The sequence below is a fragment of the Rissa tridactyla genome, chromosome 3, assembly GCF_028500815.1.
Source record: "Rissa tridactyla isolate bRisTri1 chromosome 3, bRisTri1.patW.cur.20221130, whole genome shotgun sequence".
NCBI lineage: Eukaryota > Metazoa > Chordata > Aves > Charadriiformes > Laridae > Rissa > Rissa tridactyla.
The window spans coordinates 113,330,300-113,348,486 of record NC_071468.1 but is presented as its reverse complement, the minus strand read 5'-3'; the positions used below and the strand labels follow the sequence as shown (position 1 = coordinate 113,348,486).

Genomic DNA, 18,187 nt, shown 5'->3' with positions numbered 1-18,187 from the left:
GAATGTTCTAAGTGTCTGGGGAGAAATCAACCAGTGAAGGAAAAACACAGCTATTTTCTCTATATTAATACTGTTGTGCATATTAAATAAATCTGACAAGTGTTTGCAGCAGTTGCCTTCCTCTGCCCTGCACCCTCTCCACCTCTCAAATTCAAAAAGGATATAAAGCATGCCACTGTTCTTTCCAGTGTCTGCAGTGTAGGAAACTAACCTGAGTTATGTTTCAGGTTATAACTTGAACAGGTACTTCACTAAGTTGTCATCAAGAGACCTTACTACAACTAAAGGCAACTTACTTACTTGGAGTACACATCTTTTTTTGTATTCAGAAGAAACTGAGCTACTGAATTAAAAACAGAAAACTAAAGATAATGTGCTTTCTCTTCTTGTTAGTGTCAGCAAAAAATTATTCCTGATCAAGACCAGCTTATGATTATGGCATTGGAATGTATTTATAGTTGTGAACGGGATAACCAGCTTGCTCTCTGTTACGATATTTTGGAATGCCTTCCACAAAGAGGATATGGGTAAGCATTTTCAGCTAGTTATTTGTAAATATTTTAGACATGTTAAATATAGTTGTGAATTAATGCTTTAAAAATAGTTGTTAAGTCATTAAGGGGTAGGTAATGTTACTGGAATATTTTGTTCCTGTCTGAGTTGCTGTGCTCATAGATATGCTTGTGCTGTATACGTATGCTTGTGCTATACATGTACTCTACCAAATAATTCAACGAAACATGATTTAAAGCAGAAGTCTTGGTCTAGGCTGCTATGTTAGTTCTTTAGAATTTTATGTCCTGCTGAATCGAAACCAAGTGTTAATGCTACCTTACTGGTCTTGTTACAGTTAGTGGCATCTTGCACTTAGTTTATAAACAGCAGTATGGCCCTGTGAGAGTGGTCTCTATATGGAAAATCTCCATGAAGGAAGTCATTGTCGAAAAAGTGAAAGTATGAGATGTGGACTATTCTCCCAATACCTTTTACATATAGGAAGGAGAGCGCCTGAGGAAAGCGTAAGGAAGAAGGAAAAGCTCTGTTCTTGGAAGACTGAGGGACTCTCTCAATTTTTTCTGTCCTTCCAGCCAGAAGCTGGAAGGTTTTAATCTTTTCAAGCTAACATTTATTTGATTTTCATCAAGGAATGTTTCGAACTGCTTATCTTCATATGTAATATGAATTATATGAAGAAATTACAAGAAGTATAGATATATATATATTTAATACTAATTGTATAATATCTTTGCAGGCCTGAAACAGATAAAACTAACGCTCTTCATGATGAAGTAGACGAACTGGAACATATTCTTAGGTATTTAATTTTGCTAAAATTAAATAAATGATGTATTCTTACAGAATTCACTAAGCATAGCCAAGAACTTTGTTATGACAAGAAAGCAGCAAGAATATTTATCTTGTTTTTAGTGCTGTCAACAAGATAATATGTATGAATTTATATTCAGAACTTAAAAATTTTGAATGGTTTTAACCATTTAAATGTTATAAGACACTTTTTTTTTTGAAGGGGAGGAAGTTTGATTCTGAAATGTCTGAGGAATTTGTTTTGACCTTGATAATCTAATGCTTTGAGTGTTCAAAAACTAAAGCTGTGAAGATATGTCATCAGGTTATCGGTGATACACATTTACCCACAGTATTAATTTGTTTTGAGTAAATAATGTTACTCTGACTAATCCATACTGTTACAGACTTTATGGAGACTGTTTACATTTGTAGTACATTGTCTGAGATGGCTTTAAGACTGCTGCAGCAGAGGTGGTTGTACAACTGTGCAGAATTAAAGTGTTGACTGTTCACTTACAGTGTGGCAGAGCTGTTGGAGAAACATGGACTTCAGAAACCTGTTTCCTTTGTGAAAGACACAAAGGACAATGTGGAGGAGGCAAGGAAGCTGATGATTAGGCTGACCAGGCACACAGGTCGCAAGTTAGTATTCAAAGGGGGATGGGAGATAAGAGGGAAAGGACAGTAAGAGTGTACCTGCCTGTTTTGTTGCAGTAGGGAACCGTAGTGTTCAAACTGAACATGGTGTACTTAAAACACATTTGTTAAACCTATAACTAACATTAGTGTTTGGTCTGCATTCTCCACATTCAAAAAAACTGTCTTGTTTCAAACCTGTTCCAATATGTTTGTGTTCAAGTAAACAATCCTAAAAGGCGTACTGGCTGTAAAATACTGCAAGATGATGAACAGTATAAGTTAATATATTGTAAATGAGGTCCTTTATGACCTATTTAATTTTATTGAGAGTGTAGGATTTGTGAAATAACACTTTCTTGGTTTTTTGGTGTGTTTTCTTAGGAGCTCTTGTAATAAGGTAATCTATTGATTTTACGTATTGATTCTACCTCTTATATTTCCAGTATAATTTTTCAGTTTAAGAACTACCTCATTTAACTAGTCTTCTGACTGTAGATGAATTATTACATGGCTCTTGGCATAAGCAGATAAAACGATTGAACCCTGGGAAAAGCAGCCCTTGCTGTGTTGTGTGGTTTTGTTTTTTTGGTTTTTTTTTTTTCTTATTAGTAATAAGTAAACATGCACAACAGTATTGGTGATGGTAGGGTAGCTTGGACATGGTGAAAGCCTTTTGTCTTCTAAAAACCTTTCTTTAGGAAGACCAAGTCAATGCCTCTGTAGGAAAAATGTTGATTTTTCACTTTCTGTAGAGACATTTACTTTGCCAAAATGAAAGCTAATGCCACATGAGGAAAATCACTATTAGCTGGACTAGCTTGTTTAGCTTCAAGTCTTTTTTTAATCTGAAAGGCTCAAGGTAATGTCAAAAAACATTCATAGTGTTTTTACTAGTAAAAGTCTTGACAGAGCTCATGAAGTTGTATAGGAAGCTTTGCAGGTAAACAGAGATCCATGGATCCAGAGGGTCAAGAATCTGAATACCATTCTAATTTAAGAAACAAAATAAACTTGCAACTCTATTTGCCTGTGATTGCATGCAATTGATTAGTCCTTTGAGATTGCCTACAACGAACAGCATTTTAATGATTCTCAGTTGCTGTTACAAACTTGTTTTTACTTAGCTGGTCTTGGATCAGCAGGAAGATAGCATTTCCAACTTTCTGATGTACTATTGGAAGTTATCAAAACCTACTTGGGGGATCTTGATAAAGATTGCTTAAATCCCTGTCTTATCCCACAAGGAGAAAAAACACTTTGGGTACTGCATTGTTGTCATCAGACTATTTTATCCCACAGACACTGTTTTAATGTTATTTAATATTAAAAACATTCTGTCTTTAAATCACTTTTGGTTAAAAGTCCAGTTACAGATTGAAATAGCGTTTGAAAACTCATATTTTTGGTGATAGTGTTATCTACAGCTTTTCTTTAAATTTGTTGAGGAAGAGAATACTTAATGTTAAAAATGTTTGTAGGCAACCATCAGTCAGTGAGACGCACTGGAAGGAATTGCTCCAGGATATGTTAGACATGCAGCAGAAAGTATATACATGCTTACACTCAGATACTTGTTATGAGGTGAGTTTTATGGTTTCTTACTGATTTATGTCCTAAGTAAGCTACAAATTCTTATTTTGTATTGTTGCTCACAAATGTAAATACATTTTCATGTGTCATGTTGCTTGGTTGTCTACTGGCTCTTTTATGGTATTTTCATTCAAATTGGAAGCTTCCTGTGTTAATTAATTTCATTGAAAGCCCCTCTAAGAAATATCCTTATATATCTTTTACTAGACTTCATGGTTCTACATACAAATGTGTTTAATAATAAACACTTAACATCTGTTTATTGTCATTAGTTTTATCTTCAACCAAGCATTTCTTAAACATGAAGTTCTGGTTTGATAATATTATACAAGATTATAAGATTATAGCCTCTCTACTGCTTGCAGTTGAAGTAAAATAATGTGAGATGAGGTATCGAATTGAAGGAAAAAAATGCCTGCATGTGCATAAAACTCAAACCAATGTCATTAATATTTGCAAAGGACAGCTATTAAACTGATGTGGAATTTTCTGTGACCTTTATTGTTTATCTAAGTTTTCACTTCAATATACTGCAGTTTATTACCAAGACAGTGCCGTGTCCACTATAAACGGTGTTTAAATAGTCAAATCTTTTCAAAGTTTTTTTGTAATATTACAGTTTGCAAATTTACTTGCTTGTGGCTACCAATCTGATTAGCTCTTGTGAGAAGTTTTGAAAGCAAATTAGGAAAAAAAAATAATTGAAGGGCAAAAAGCAATGCTATTTGACCTATACCTAAAAAACCCTCACTCATTCTCTGTAGTTGTACAATAGTGTATTTAATGGTCATGGTTTTGTGATAGGCTAAGGCTTAGTGTACTTGGAATTTTTTTTAAGTGCATTTAAAAAAATTACAGTACTAGAGCACTCTGAAAATAATAGCATTTTATTTTCTCTGATCTGAGTTTTTTATTAATATTAAATTGTTCTTTAACCTCTACCATATGACTAAAAAAAAAAAAACAAAGGAGAAGGTTTTGGAAAAATGATCTAGGAATGATGAAAATGCTTTGATATTTAGTGCAGTCGTATGCAATTATACTTTGGTAACTTCAAAACTAAGAACTTGATGAGGCAGTAAGGATTTGCAATCACATGTGAGATTTGCAGTGGGATTTTTTTTTTTTAGCATGATGCTTACTCTATTCTTGCAAGCACAATGGATCCTGTCCTCTTGAAGAAGGACTTCATGCCCATAAATTTTGAGAGGGGTAAATTGTATGTATGTGATCTTTAAGAAAGAAGGGTCTGCTATCATATTTTGCATCTTTAACTGTTCCTTGAGGATTAATATATTGTGAAATGGAAGAGGATACAATTGTATGATGTTTTTTAAGAAACACTAAACTGTGTTCCTTTCCAGAGCATGAGATGGTTTAGAGAGGTTCTTCCTAATGAAAAAATACTTCAATTTCAAGATGTGATTGGATAGGGTGCTAGATAATCTCATCTATGCCCCCTTCCCCATGAAACGTCATAGCAGATGATCTTGTGAGATTCCAGCCTTGGCTGTTCTATGATTCATTGATTCTATTTAATTTGTTGTGAAACTTAAAACTTTCGATAACGGCTGTAACGTATTGTTGCAGCTGTGATGTTTTCTGAAATTATTAAATGCATATGTTGCTCTTCATTAGGACAATACCTACCATGTTTTAAAAAAAAATAATTATTTTTGTATGGAATTTAAATTATTTTGAATGTCTTAAAGTGGGCAAAACTTTGACCCGAAAATAATTTGTGTTTTGTGGGAAATGCAGCATTATATTAGTATGCATTCTTTGAAGATAATCTTGATTGAAACTTAGAAAAAATCTTATATGCTCAGTTCTAAATATTTTTCTGGAATACAAAATTTCAGTTTCTTCAGGAATCCAGAATTTCTTCTAATACATTCTTGGTTTTAAGTTCTTAATACTGAACTGCATTTTCAGATTCTTACATCCCATTAACAATTCAGAATATAGGTGTAAATAATTTCTGATCTCTAAGTCATACTGTAAAAAGGCAGTTAATAAGCTTTTTTTTTTTTCTGCAGGAAGTAGAAATAACTAGCTAGTAGTTAATTTTAGCTTTACTTAAATAAATTGTCCTAATTCTCTCCTTGGTAGAAGTTACATTTTCTGCTTGGGCTGAATATATTCTTTTGACTTCAAAGATCCTTTTGTTCAAAGGGGCTGGTTCCATACAATGCAGATAAGCGTCCTTGGAGCTGCTGCTGCAGATTATTGAATTATTGTTTTTTGTTTTAGATATTCACAGAGAGTCTTTTATGCTCAAGCAATATAGACAATATCCACTTGGCTGGGCAAATGATGCACTGCAGTATTTGGTCAGTGGATCTTCCAAGCTCATCAAAAGGGAAGCCACAGTACCGAGTCAGCTTTGCAAAAAGTATCGAACTGGTTTTGGCTGCTGGCAGAGAATATTTCAATTCTTCAACGAGTTTGACTGATAGCTGTATGGATTTGGCCAGGTATATTTACAATTATTATATATGTACATACATGTTGCTCTTTTAATTGAAACTTGAATTTTGTTTTCCCCTGTAAGAGCAGGTGAATCTTACGTGGGTTTATTTCTCTTCATGTAAAATTTCGTGGTAAACAGAAACGATATCTTTGGCATCTGTAAGATTTTTTGGTTTTTGTATATTCCCCCCACACCCCTTGCTTTAAGTATGTGTATACCGTTGCTGTCCTTGGTTGCTGGAATGATCTCGTACAGAATTCAGGTTGGAGAAGAAGAAATGTGCAAGACTCTCTGTGGATAAGAAACTTTGTGTGTGTCATTTGAACCTTTTCCACATTATGGCATTGAACCATAATTGTGGGCCCCAGCTACTATCACAATAGAAAAGAGCATTTTCCTGATTCAATAATTTCTTTTCTTACATTGCTCTTTCCTGATTATGGGAGTTCATTTGAGGATATCTGTCTGTTTGTTACATTAAGAAAAAAGTCAAATAATTCTTCAGAAAGGAATCAGGCATAGAGCAGCCTTGGGGGTTGCAGTGTGGGCGTTCATACTTCTATAGATGTAGATATGGAAGTATTTTCTTTTACAGTTTAGATGCAGATAGGTAAAATAATCAGGTATTACTTATGTAGAAGATTGATGCCTTGACTTACCGTAAATACTTAAAATAGAGACATGTCTTAATATTTCCAGCCTTTCCCTATTATTCTAAGAATTTGCTGTTTCATTGGTAGTGTTATGTTTTAATCCAAATGAGTTTTTCTTTTTCCTTCAGGCACTTATTAAAAATCAACCAAACAAACCAAATAACAAAACCAAAACAAAATCCTATATCCAAACAAAATACTTATGTCTCAATTACAATGGAAGAAGTGTCTTTATAAAGTACTACATTCACTTAGCCATGAGTACACTTACCTTCTAATTATAAGAAAAAGATTAAATTATTTTTCTTCCCCTCAACATAAAATTTCCTCTTGACCCATAATGGTACATAAATATACATTACCAGTTTTTTTTTTTTAGTACTGAATACAGTAATAGTTTCAAACTATTTGTAATTAATTATCCTTTTTCAAATTAATTCTTAATTCTCACTCTAAATTGGAGAGATAAGGATTTGATGGGTGGACTGTTTGGCGGATGAGGAATTGGTTGGATGGTCGCATCCACAGGGTAGTGGTCAACAGCTCAATGTCCAGGTGGAGATCGGTGACATGTGGTGTCTCTCAGGGCTCCATATCGTGACCAGTACCGCTTAATATCCTTATCAATGATGTAGACAGTTGGATTGAGTGCCCTCTCACCAAATTTGCAGACAACACCAAGATGAGTGGTGTGGTTGACATGCCTGAGGGATGATGGGATGCCATCCAGAGGGACCTGGATAGGCTTGAGAAATGGGCCCATGTGAACCTCGTAAGGTTCAACAAGACCAAAGGCAAGGCCCTGCAGCTGGGTCAGGGCAACCCTTGGTATCAATACAGGCTGGTGGATGAAGGGATTGAGAGCAGCCCCGCTGAGAAGGACTTGGGGGTACCAGTGGATAATAAGGTGGACGTGAGCTGACAATCTGTGCTGACAATGTGAGCTCCCAGCCCAGAAAGCCAACTGTATCCTGAGCCGCATCGAAAGAAGCATGGTCAGCAGGTTGAGGGAGGTGATTCTGCCCCTCTACTTCACTCTGGTGAGAGCCCACCTGGAGTCCTGCGTCTAGCTCTGGGGCCCTCAGCACAGGAAAGACATGGACCTGTTGGAGCGGGTCCAGAGGAGGGCCACAAAAATGATCAGAGGGCTGGAGCCCCTCTCATGTAAGGACAGGCTGAGAGAGTTGGGGTTTTCAGCCTGGAAAAGAGAAGGCTTTGGACCTTATTGCAGCCTTCCAGTACTTAAAGGGGCCCTATAGTAAAGATGCAGACAAACGTTTTAGCAGGGCCTGTTGTGATAGGACAAGGGGTAATGGTTTTAAACTAAAAGAAGGTAGATTTAAACTAGAGAGGGAAGACATTTTTTATGATGAGGGTGGTGAAACAGTGGGACAGGTTGCCCAGAGAGGTGGCAGATGCCCCATTCCTGGAAACATTGAAGGTCAGGTTGGATGGGGCTCTAGTTGAAGATGTCCCTGTTCATTGCAGGGGGGGTTGGACTAGATGGCCTTTAAAGGTCCCTTCCAACCCAAAGTATTCTATGATCAGTATGAAAAACTGTTTTAATGTTATCATAAAATTAGTATTTATTTACTAATTTATTCCCCCCTCATCTCCTGTTGAGACTCTTGTCCACTATCAGGCTCTGGGAATAAAGGATAATTGCTTTTAATATCTCATAAGGGTCCCATGATCAACTCTTATCTTATGGTTTTATGGTGATATTTCAAAATATGCACTTTATAGTTTGAATCCTTGCGATGAATGTGTGACCATGTGTTTATTCTGTTTAATAAGATGTTTTGGTCCTTCTCTGACTTTTCTCCAGTTGGTTGTTTAATGGTAACAACTTATTTCCGTGAGTGATTATCACAGTGTGTAGGTCTCCTAGTAACCTTCCTCTGTGAGTTGTTTTAGATGGAACATATTTATCTTATCTTTAGCTAGTTCTCTTGCCTTCCACTCCTGTTTTAATCTCCACTTTACCTGAAATGTTTGTCAGTGCTCCTGAAAAATGTGATGGCTTCAAATGGGGATATAGCTAACCTACAACTTTGATGTAAGCATGTCTATTTCTTAATTAACACGTGGAGATAAAAGCCATATGACAAATTGCACAAATAAAATGTTTTCACAATTTAACGTGCATGATGAATTAAGCCGTTTAAAATCATTGGGACTATTTTGCATTTGGATTTTTATTAAACATGTATTACTAAAACTATGTAAGAACATAGTGTACTAGAATGCAAGTTTTGTTTAAAAAATTTGGTCTAAAACCTGATGATGTCAATATAATATCCATAAAACGTGATTTAAAAAAGGTTTATTTTAAATAATGTCTTAATAACTGTATGCATCGATTATTCTTCAGAGCAATTTTGTGTGGGTGTTTTTTTTAATCAGCTTTGTTTTCATTTGCTGAATCTACTTGAGGAGACTGAATTTGTGACAATGGCTCTAACATTTCATGTCCAATCAACGTTTTATGGAATTTTGCTTTTATCTTCTAGTATATTGCAGCACCAAATTGCAATAGTGATAGGATATTTCCCTAAGTAATTACATATTTAAGTACATACATCTTCAATGTCTTCCGTTAAATTCATTGCAGGTCTAAATTCAAGAGAGTTTAGGTGATGTTCTTATCACAACTAGGTGAAGAAGATTGTGGCAATCCAAGAATAGAATTTGGTTAAAATGTTTAGCCAGACGTAACAGAGAAATAGTGCCAAACACTTACAATATGTGTTACAGGACTAGTGAGTATTTTGACATTTCATAAACCCAGGAAGTGAGTGGGGTTTGGGTTTTTCGTGTTTTTTTGGGGCTTTTTTTTTTTTATTCACAGGTGAACTTTTTCCATAAATGTAACTTTGAATTTATTCAGCAATCTTTAGAAAAAAAATATTTCCTTCCTATTTAGGTGCTGCCTACAACTTATTGTAGACTGTCCGAGTGCTATTCAGGAGGAGCTTGATCTCATTCGTGCTCTTGGCTACCTTGAAGAATTTGGAGTGAAAATATTACCGTTACAAGGTACTGCATATTTTTATATGCATAAATACGCATGACAAATAGTTTACTACTGCATGACTGTTGCGTGAGTAAACTAAAAGGTCTGTTCCCTGCCTCAAAGAGGCACATATCAAAAAATGATTTATTTAAAAACATTTTTCAGCTTATCTAGGTGTCTGCATATGGAATCTGTGTTTTGGGACTTATTTTTAGCAGGACTTTTTAACAATTACAGCACTGAGTATCTGAAGCTCCTGGTAACTTCAGAAATAGTTTGAGCTCATCTTTTATTTGCAAAATAGTCTGCGCTTGCTGATGAGCTTTAAAATAATGGGTGGGAGAGGGGTATTTTATGCGTAGGCAGTTTTCATGTCTCCACTAAGCTGTTTCAGTTTGAAGTATATAAAACCCAGTGGCAATGGAAGTAAACTTTTACAAAGTGTTTCTTTTGACAACTTGATTAAAATTTTAAATCTGGTTTCGAGCTCTGACTCCAACGGTATGGAGAGTTGTTGGACAGAAGTTGTAAAAAAAAAAAAAAAAAAAAAAAAAAAAAAAAAAAAAAAAAAAATGATTATGGGCAATAAGTATATTTTATTGCTTATAGATTGTGCCAAGCTAACTAACCTAGTTTTTTAAGTGAAAGAAATAAGAGAGCTCATCTAACTGGCATTCAGTGAAGCTTGAAGGTATGGTATGTGGGCAACTGTGTGAACCTGTGTGGACACTGATATTGAAAACACTCTAAAAGAACTGGCTGAGAAGAGCACTGGGTACCAATGAAACGTGCTGATGGTAGAGCTTTAGTTCTGGCATTGTGCAGAGACATACTGGGATTTATGGAAAACACTTGTGGCTCTGTGAAAAATGAACTGGATGTTCTTAGTGGCTGTTGTTACTTCACTTTCGTGTCGTCTTTTTTCCTTTTTTTTTTTCTTTTTCTTTTCCAAGTATTCCTTTAAAGTGATCTGATGCTCCATACATTATATTCAGGAGTATTACCATTTCTGACTGAGAATAAGTATGGTTTCTAGATCTTGCAACATTGCACAGCTGGCTTCTAGAGGAGAATTACTCTTTTTAGTCAGTTTGGTCAGACTGCAGAAAATACACATTTATTTTCTTCATCTTTTTCAGTGTGGATGTCAAGGTATCTCTTAAAAAAAAAAGGTGGAAACATAATATTGCATTAACAGTATGTGTAATACAACTGATCTAGATTAATTAGCATATGTGAAATCATTCCTGTAATATCATTAATGATCCTTACTTACCCTTTCTTCAGTATCTTTCATGTAAATCAAATTAATCTAATAAGATTAAAATTATGTTTTAAAGTTTTAATGAAAGCCTTTAAATGGTCAGTTACTTTGATAGAATTTCATTAAAATAACATTAAGGATCTGCTATTCCCACAGTAAGAATTAGCAATAGACTTTTATTGGCACTTTTATGTTTAGCTCTCTGTAGAGCTTTTCCCCTGCTTGTATTTTTAGCAAACTCAGCGGTTAAGGTTGTGAACTACTATTATGGTATATTCTAATAAAACATGGGTTGGAGAGTCCTTATTAACATAAAAGGTGAAGAAAAGTCTGTATTTATTGAAAGTGTTTGACCCATGGTATTTCAGATTACTTTCAGTTATGTTAGATATTTCAAAAAATCTTGCTTACACAATCATTGCTGTATACTACTAATACATGTGTGTGATAGAATAGTAAAAATGAAACTAAAAGTTTAGCCTTTTCCTGCTTCTGCATTCTTAATCTGTTTTGGTCTAATTTGACTTCCAGAATTTATTAAGAATTTTCATTATGCGAGTGCCTTTTTGCTCTTGCTGAGAGGCCTTATATCACACGTTTTAGGCCCAATATGCTAATGGAGAGTTTATCCCCCCCATGCAGATATTACTGTCTTGCTGAGTGTTAAGTGGAAGATCCACATGCTGTTTCTCTGTGTTCTTAGAACTTGCATGGTATGAAAATGTTACCTTTTTAAAGCAGCAGCCTGAAGTTAGCCACTTGCGAAGTAGCTAAAAAGGAGCACTGAAATTGGTTCATGATATTAAATTATACAGCTAAGGTTTTTGTTTAATTCCTGGTAAAATATTTTTTGAAACACAGTACTAATTGTAAGTTTCTCAGGATATGGTTGATACAACCTGGTGATTTGCAGCTATCCTTCCACTTGCTCAGAAAATATTCATGTAAATTAAAACAGCCTAAAAATTTTGCCTCTGACGGTTCTTTCAGTCTGTGTGGTGTATCCTGTCCACCCTAAAATCAAATGTTGCATGAAAAGGTAGTTATTTACAACATTCTGAATTAAAAGTTAATGTCTGTTGTAGCAGTTTTTCTGAGAATATTGCAAAAATGATGTTTCAAAAAAACATTGTATGAAGGCATGTGGTTAGTCATATAAATTTAAAAACTTTGAGTCAGATCAGTCTCCCTCTTCTTCCTCCCTTCCCAGCCTGACTTGCTAGTGATTAGGGCTGATTATATTGTAGTGTTATTTTAACTTTCTGTTTATAGGTATAATTGAGGATCTGCACGCAAGTAACTTCATGCTGGTTTACAGTTTATGTTTGCATTCTTATACTCCCTAGCACTCTTTCTGTGTCTTCTTTGTTTAACCAGAAATACAGCAGTAGGGTTCATTTGTACAGTCTCTAACACCAGTTCTTCTTTCAACAGTGCGTTTATGTTCGGATCGACTTAGTCTCATCAAGGACTGTCTTGCTCAGATGCCGACGAACTATAAGCAGTCTGCTAAGCTCCTGGGACTTGCAAATTTGCTAAGGGTTGCAGGTAAGCTGTAAGCTAATAAGACACTGAATTGCAATGCAGCATGCATTTGTGTTATGCTTTAGAACATTTGAGCTGATCATTAGAATGTGTGTTCAAGGATATCACTAAAAAGTCATCTGGTAGAGCGGTCATTGGGGAGGAATGAAATATTTTACATGAATGAAGTATTTTATCTGTAAAATAGCTGATATTGTCAGTGCTCTGACGTTCCACTAATACCTAAAATAAAAAAAGCCTTGCCTAATCTGGATTTTGAGTAAAAGTTTATTTCAGATTGGAGAGTTATGGCTGAGAATATTTTGTCCTACAGTTAATTGGTAGTACTAAAATTCCGGTAAATCTTATTGTCTCTGTCAAATAACATAGTTTAAATGGGACTATTATTAAATCAGAGGAGAAAAGAAGTCATCTGTAATGCATAAACTTCAGCTGTTAGACTTTTTTCTAAGTTCGTGTATCTCCTTTGTGCACTAAAAATAACGTGTTAGCCTAAATATTCATTTGAGGAGCTGAACATCTTCAAGAATTGAATCCTAAGGATAGCATATTTATTTATTTTTTTAGATGGGCTATCTAAAGTGTATGGCAGACCTTCTGCTTTTTGAAAAATATTTCATCAATGCAGCTGCAAATACAATACTGCTGTATTTTGATGATGTAGAAATACAATGTAGAAATACAAAATATGAAATAGAAATGCATATTTCACGCAGTGTGGTGTGTAAAATCAACGTATTGCGCCTTTGCCACTGATGCATGCTTGGCTAGTTTCTCTATCCGTTAAATCATCTAAGAATATTTTGTTATGTTTTCAGGAAGCTTAGTAGTGGTAATTTTTGCATAATATTATGTATAGGGAGGGAGATATTCAGGGGGGTTGGGTGAGGTTATGAACAGAGGTACAGAAGTTAGAATGTTGACCTCTTGAGATGCCTAGATACTAAAGAAGGGAATCGCTGGGAAAGTCGTCGTGACTCTGGTAAGCTCAGTGCTTCTGTTAGGTAGTGCTACTATTTGAAAGATGGCAGGGGATGGTACCATGTTTGGTAGCTTGATTCAATCGACATATCTGTTCATTTTACATGTAATCTCTCTCCTGTTCTTTAGAAAAGTTAGAATGACAGTCAAAACTTCTCTTATTTTTTCTTTGGTTGCAAGACTTTTGGAAAAAAAATAATCTCCATATTGATTCAGAAGACAAGATTGCTGTACAGCTCTTTCCCTCTCCTTTCTGCTTCCTCCCGCATCAAGTTAAAATCTGTCAATTTTTCTTCTTAATATTCTGGGTTCTTTAGGCTAATGCTGCTGATTTTTTGGCATACCTTCTTATTGAATCTAAATGTTTCTCTTTGTATGAAAGAAGGAAAAACAAAATCCACAGTGATTCTGTGAAGCTTAAAAACAAAGTATTTTGTCCAGTTTATCCATATTAGGTAGAGAACTTCAGGGAATTCATTGATGTGGTAATGTCTGTGTGTTGGTGTTACAATCACAGTGGCACTTACTGAGACGCCACTGAAAACAGAGAAAACCAGAAGATGAATGTGTGAGGTAGTTAATATTTAAGCAGGTGAATGACTTAAAAACTGCTACTTACACTACAAAGTACGTATTTATTCTGAGAGTGGGCTCTGACTTTAATGGTTAATCTCAGGAATAACTCTAGTGGTTGTTCCTGTGGTAAGTATGGAGTTTTAGTAGTAAAAGTGTATTTCAAGAGTGAATCTTGGTAAGTAATATGCTGCTTTCATAGAATCATAGGGTTGGAAGGGACCTCTGGAGATCATCTAGTCCAACCCCCCTGCCAGAGCAGGGTCACCCAGAGCGGGTTGCACAGGAATGCATCCAGGTGGGTTTTGAATGTCTCTGGAGACGGAGACTCCACCACCTCTCTGGGCAGCCTGTGCCAGTGCTCTGCCACCCTCAAAGGAAAGAAGTTCCTCCTCATGTTGAGATGGAACTTCCTATGCTCAAGTTTGTGCCCATTACCTCTTGTCCTGTCACTGGGCACCACTGAAAAGAGCCTGGCCCCATCCTCCTGACACCCACCCTTTAAGGATTTATAAGCGTTGATAAGATCCCCCCTCAGCTGTCTGTTTTCCAGACTGAAGAGACCCAAATCCCTCAGTCTTTCTTCTTAAGAGAGGTGTTCCAGTCCCCTCATCATCTTGGTAGCCCTTTGCTGCACCCTCTCCAGCAGTTCCCTGTCCTTCCTGAACCAGGGAGCCCAGAACTGGACACAGTACTCAGGTGCGACCTCACCAGGGCAGAGTAGAGGGGGAGGGTGACCTCCCTCGACCTGCTGACCACACTCTTCTTGATGCACCCCAGGATGCTATTGGCCTTCTTGGCCACGAGGGCCCATTGCTGGCTCATGGTCATCCTGTTGTCCACCAGGACTCCCAGGTCTCTTTCCACTGAGCTGCTCTCCAGCAGGTCAGCCCCCAACCTGTACTGGTGCATGGGGTTATTCCTCCCCACGTGCAGCACCCTACACTTGCCCTTGTTGAATTTCATAAGGTTCCTCTTTGCCCAGATCTCCAACCTGTCCAGGTATTGCTGTATGGCGGCACAGCCTTCCGGTGTGTCAGCCACCCCCCCAGCTTTGTGTCATCTGCGAACTTGCTGAGGGTGCACTCTATCCCCTCCTCCAGGTCATTCATAAATATATTGAAGAGGACTGGACCCAGTACTGACCCTGGGGAACACCACTCGTCACTGACCTCCAACTAGACTCTGTGCCCCTAATCACGACCCTCTGAGCTCTGTCTTTCAACCAGTTATCTACCCACCTTACTGTCCATTCATCAAGCCCACTCTTCCTAAGCTTCCCTATGAGGACGCTGTGGGAGACCGTGTCAAATGCCTTACTTAAGTCAAGGTAGACCACATCTACCACCCTCCCCTCATCTATCCATCCAGTCATGCCATCATAGAAGGCTATCAGATTAGTGAGACATGATTTCCCCTTGGTGAATCCATGTTGAGTACTTCTGATAGCTTTCTTTTCCTCCACACGCCTTGAGATGACGCCCAGAACGAGCTGTTCCATCAGCTTCCCAGGGATGGAGGTGAGGGCCTGTGGTTCCCCGGCTCCTCCTTCTTGCCTTTTTTGAAGACTGGAGTGACAGTGGCTTTCCTCCAGTCCTCAGGCATGTAGCCTGTTCTCCAGGACCTTTCAAAGATGATGGAGGGCGGCCCAGCAGTGACTTCTGCCAGCTCCCTCAGCACTCTTGGGTGCATCCCATTGGGGCCCATGGACTTGCGAATATCTAATTGATCCCTCACTCGATCCTCCTCAACTCAGGGGAAGTCTTCTTCTTTCCCCGTTACTTCCCCCAAAGCCTGGGACTCCTGAGGGCTGGGCCGAGCAGTAAAGACCGAAGCAAAGAAGGCATTCAGTAACTTCGCCTTCTCCTCATTCTCTGTCACCATGGCTCCTGTCTCATTCAACAGTGGGCCCACAACTTCTCTGGTGTTCCTTTTGCTTCCAATATACTTGTAGAAGCCCTTCCTGTTGAGCTTGATATCCCTGGCCAGGTTTAATTCCCAGGTGGCCTTGGCTTTCCTTGTCTCATCCCTGCACGCTCTGGCAGCATTCTTGTAATCCTCCCAAGGGGTCAGTCCCTTCTTCCACTTATTGTAGGCTTCCTTCTTCCACTTGAGCTTTTTCAGAAGCTCCTTGCTCAACCATACTTTGACACTTGCTTTTCTTATGTCTTATGCTAAATAAATAAGTCAGTCACTTCCAAAATTATCTTTTGGTTATAGATTAACATTTATTTGAAAGGGAAAAAACAGTAAGAAAACACTTCCAGTGGTGACTTTCTGTGGTGGTGACTGTGCTGGGAGTTGTTTTGTGGTTTTTCTTTTTTGGTTTTGTTTTGGTTTTTTTTTATAAGTAGTTTTAAGCTTTTGTGATTAAAACTTTTGTGATTTCACTCTCACTGAGGGATGACTAATTGTATGACTTATCTAGAAATACTATTTTCTGTACAGGATATTCATTTATAAGCAAGATATGGATTCAGTGTGAGAATGCCTTAGCTGTGAATTTTGTCTAAACTTACTTGTTGCAGGAGATGGGCTATGGAAAACAGGTTACTTTCATTTTAAGAAACTCAGTATTTCTTTTAACTTCTTTTTTTTTTAGTTTTTCTGGACTTGAAAGCTATAAACGGCATACCACTATTACTGCAGGTTTTTTGTGCCTGACATTCCATCCCATTGACAAGTATCCACAAGAGTAACCAAAAGCATACAATGAAAGCATGATTGCCATCACTGTTTTAAGTCATGCATGCAAATGTAGTATTTTCCCAACAAATTAAAGAACGTCTGTAGATCTTCACTCTGTGGTCCTCAATTACTGCCGTATGTACTTCCAGTGAGTGTTGGAATAGGTAACCCTACTCTGAATTTAAAATTGTTTATGATTTATGTTTAATAATACCTTTAAAAACAGTGGAATGCTTAATCATAGTCTGCAAATGAAGAGTTTCGTAAAATTCAATAGTAGGGATAAAAAAAAAATTAATTAAAGAAAAACACGTAGAAATGATATTTCTGTATCCGTTGACTTGTAATTTAAGTTATTGATTTACAATTAATTACTAGTATGATTAAGAGTTATTTTAGGAGTTGGTAGCCATAACAATGGTAACAAATGCTAATATTATTCCACAAATTAGTTTGTAGCCAAAAGGACACCTCACACATACAGATTTTAAGATTTGTGAATGAGCATAATTTGTTTTAAACTGAATATTAGAAAAGGAAAACCTTCCTTGCAGATTTAGCACAGATAGTCTTTGTTAGCAGGTTTAAAACTACTGAGAAAGGGTAACTTGATTTCTAACAGCTTATGATGAAAGCTTTATGGAGATTTATTGGGATGAGTCTGGATGTTGAAAAAGAATCTAGGGATTGAACTTTATGGACTTGCTTAATGAAGAATTAGATAAAGCGCTTCTGGGAGAAAGAATTGTTTTTTGTCCCTAATTGGTTTTCACTACTTACACAATTATCCTGATGTATGAGCCACCTTTGCTGTGAAGGAAGTTGTCTTGCGGAACATACTTATTGGTATTGGTTATGCATGCTCAAATTTACAGTCCCTTCCATTCCCGATCCACCGTGCATATCTACGAGTAGAGTGCTTTCTTGTGCTTTATCTGCTAACTGCGGGAATTTGTTTTGGCATTTCCCCCTCTTTACTCCCCCTGCCACCCACCACACATGGTCACTGATTGTGAAAGACGTGCTTACTACATCTATCCATACTTATATAAATTTTATACATATTTGTGTGTATGTATAGAGTATATAGTATGTGCTATGCTATACTATATATAATACATAGCTTATAAAATAATATGAGCATTTATATTTTAATTTCAATTCTAAAAGAATGCATTTCCTGTGCACCCGAGAGTAGAGTGCACATGGTCATCCTCAAAGAGCTTTGGGAACCGTGTTCCCTGAATACGGTTTTTTAGAGAGCAGCACTGAGAGTGAGTAATAGAATTTATATTCATACTTACCAAAGCTGAAATATTGCTTAGGTAATGATATATCAGCTAGGTTCTTAATTGCTTTAAAGTACTTGATTAATGACAGTAAACTCTAGTTAAGCTTCACATCACTACCTCTGTAAAGTAAGCATATGAGTGTTATCTTAATTTCACAGATGGGCA

The 18,187-nt window shown here is 36.9% G+C and overlaps 1 protein-coding gene across 2 annotated transcripts in view; it reads left to right on the top strand.

Moving 5' to 3' along the window:
• The window catches only part of NBAS (NBAS subunit of NRZ tethering complex), a 191,597-nt gene that overhangs the window by 52,435 nt on the left and 120,975 nt on the right, over positions 1 to 18,187 (top strand). For both annotated transcript variants that reach the window (XM_054194532.1, XM_054194531.1), the window contains exons 26-32: positions 394 to 527; positions 1,253 to 1,315; positions 1,828 to 1,950; positions 3,426 to 3,528; positions 5,791 to 6,014; positions 9,590 to 9,702; positions 12,378 to 12,491. In XM_054194532.1, the coding sequence (XP_054050507.1) occupies positions 394 to 527; positions 1,253 to 1,315; positions 1,828 to 1,950; positions 3,426 to 3,528; positions 5,791 to 6,014; positions 9,590 to 9,702; positions 12,378 to 12,491 (874 nt within the window). The remainder of the gene's footprint in view (positions 1 to 393; positions 528 to 1,252; positions 1,316 to 1,827; positions 1,951 to 3,425; positions 3,529 to 5,790; positions 6,015 to 9,589; positions 9,703 to 12,377; positions 12,492 to 18,187) is intronic.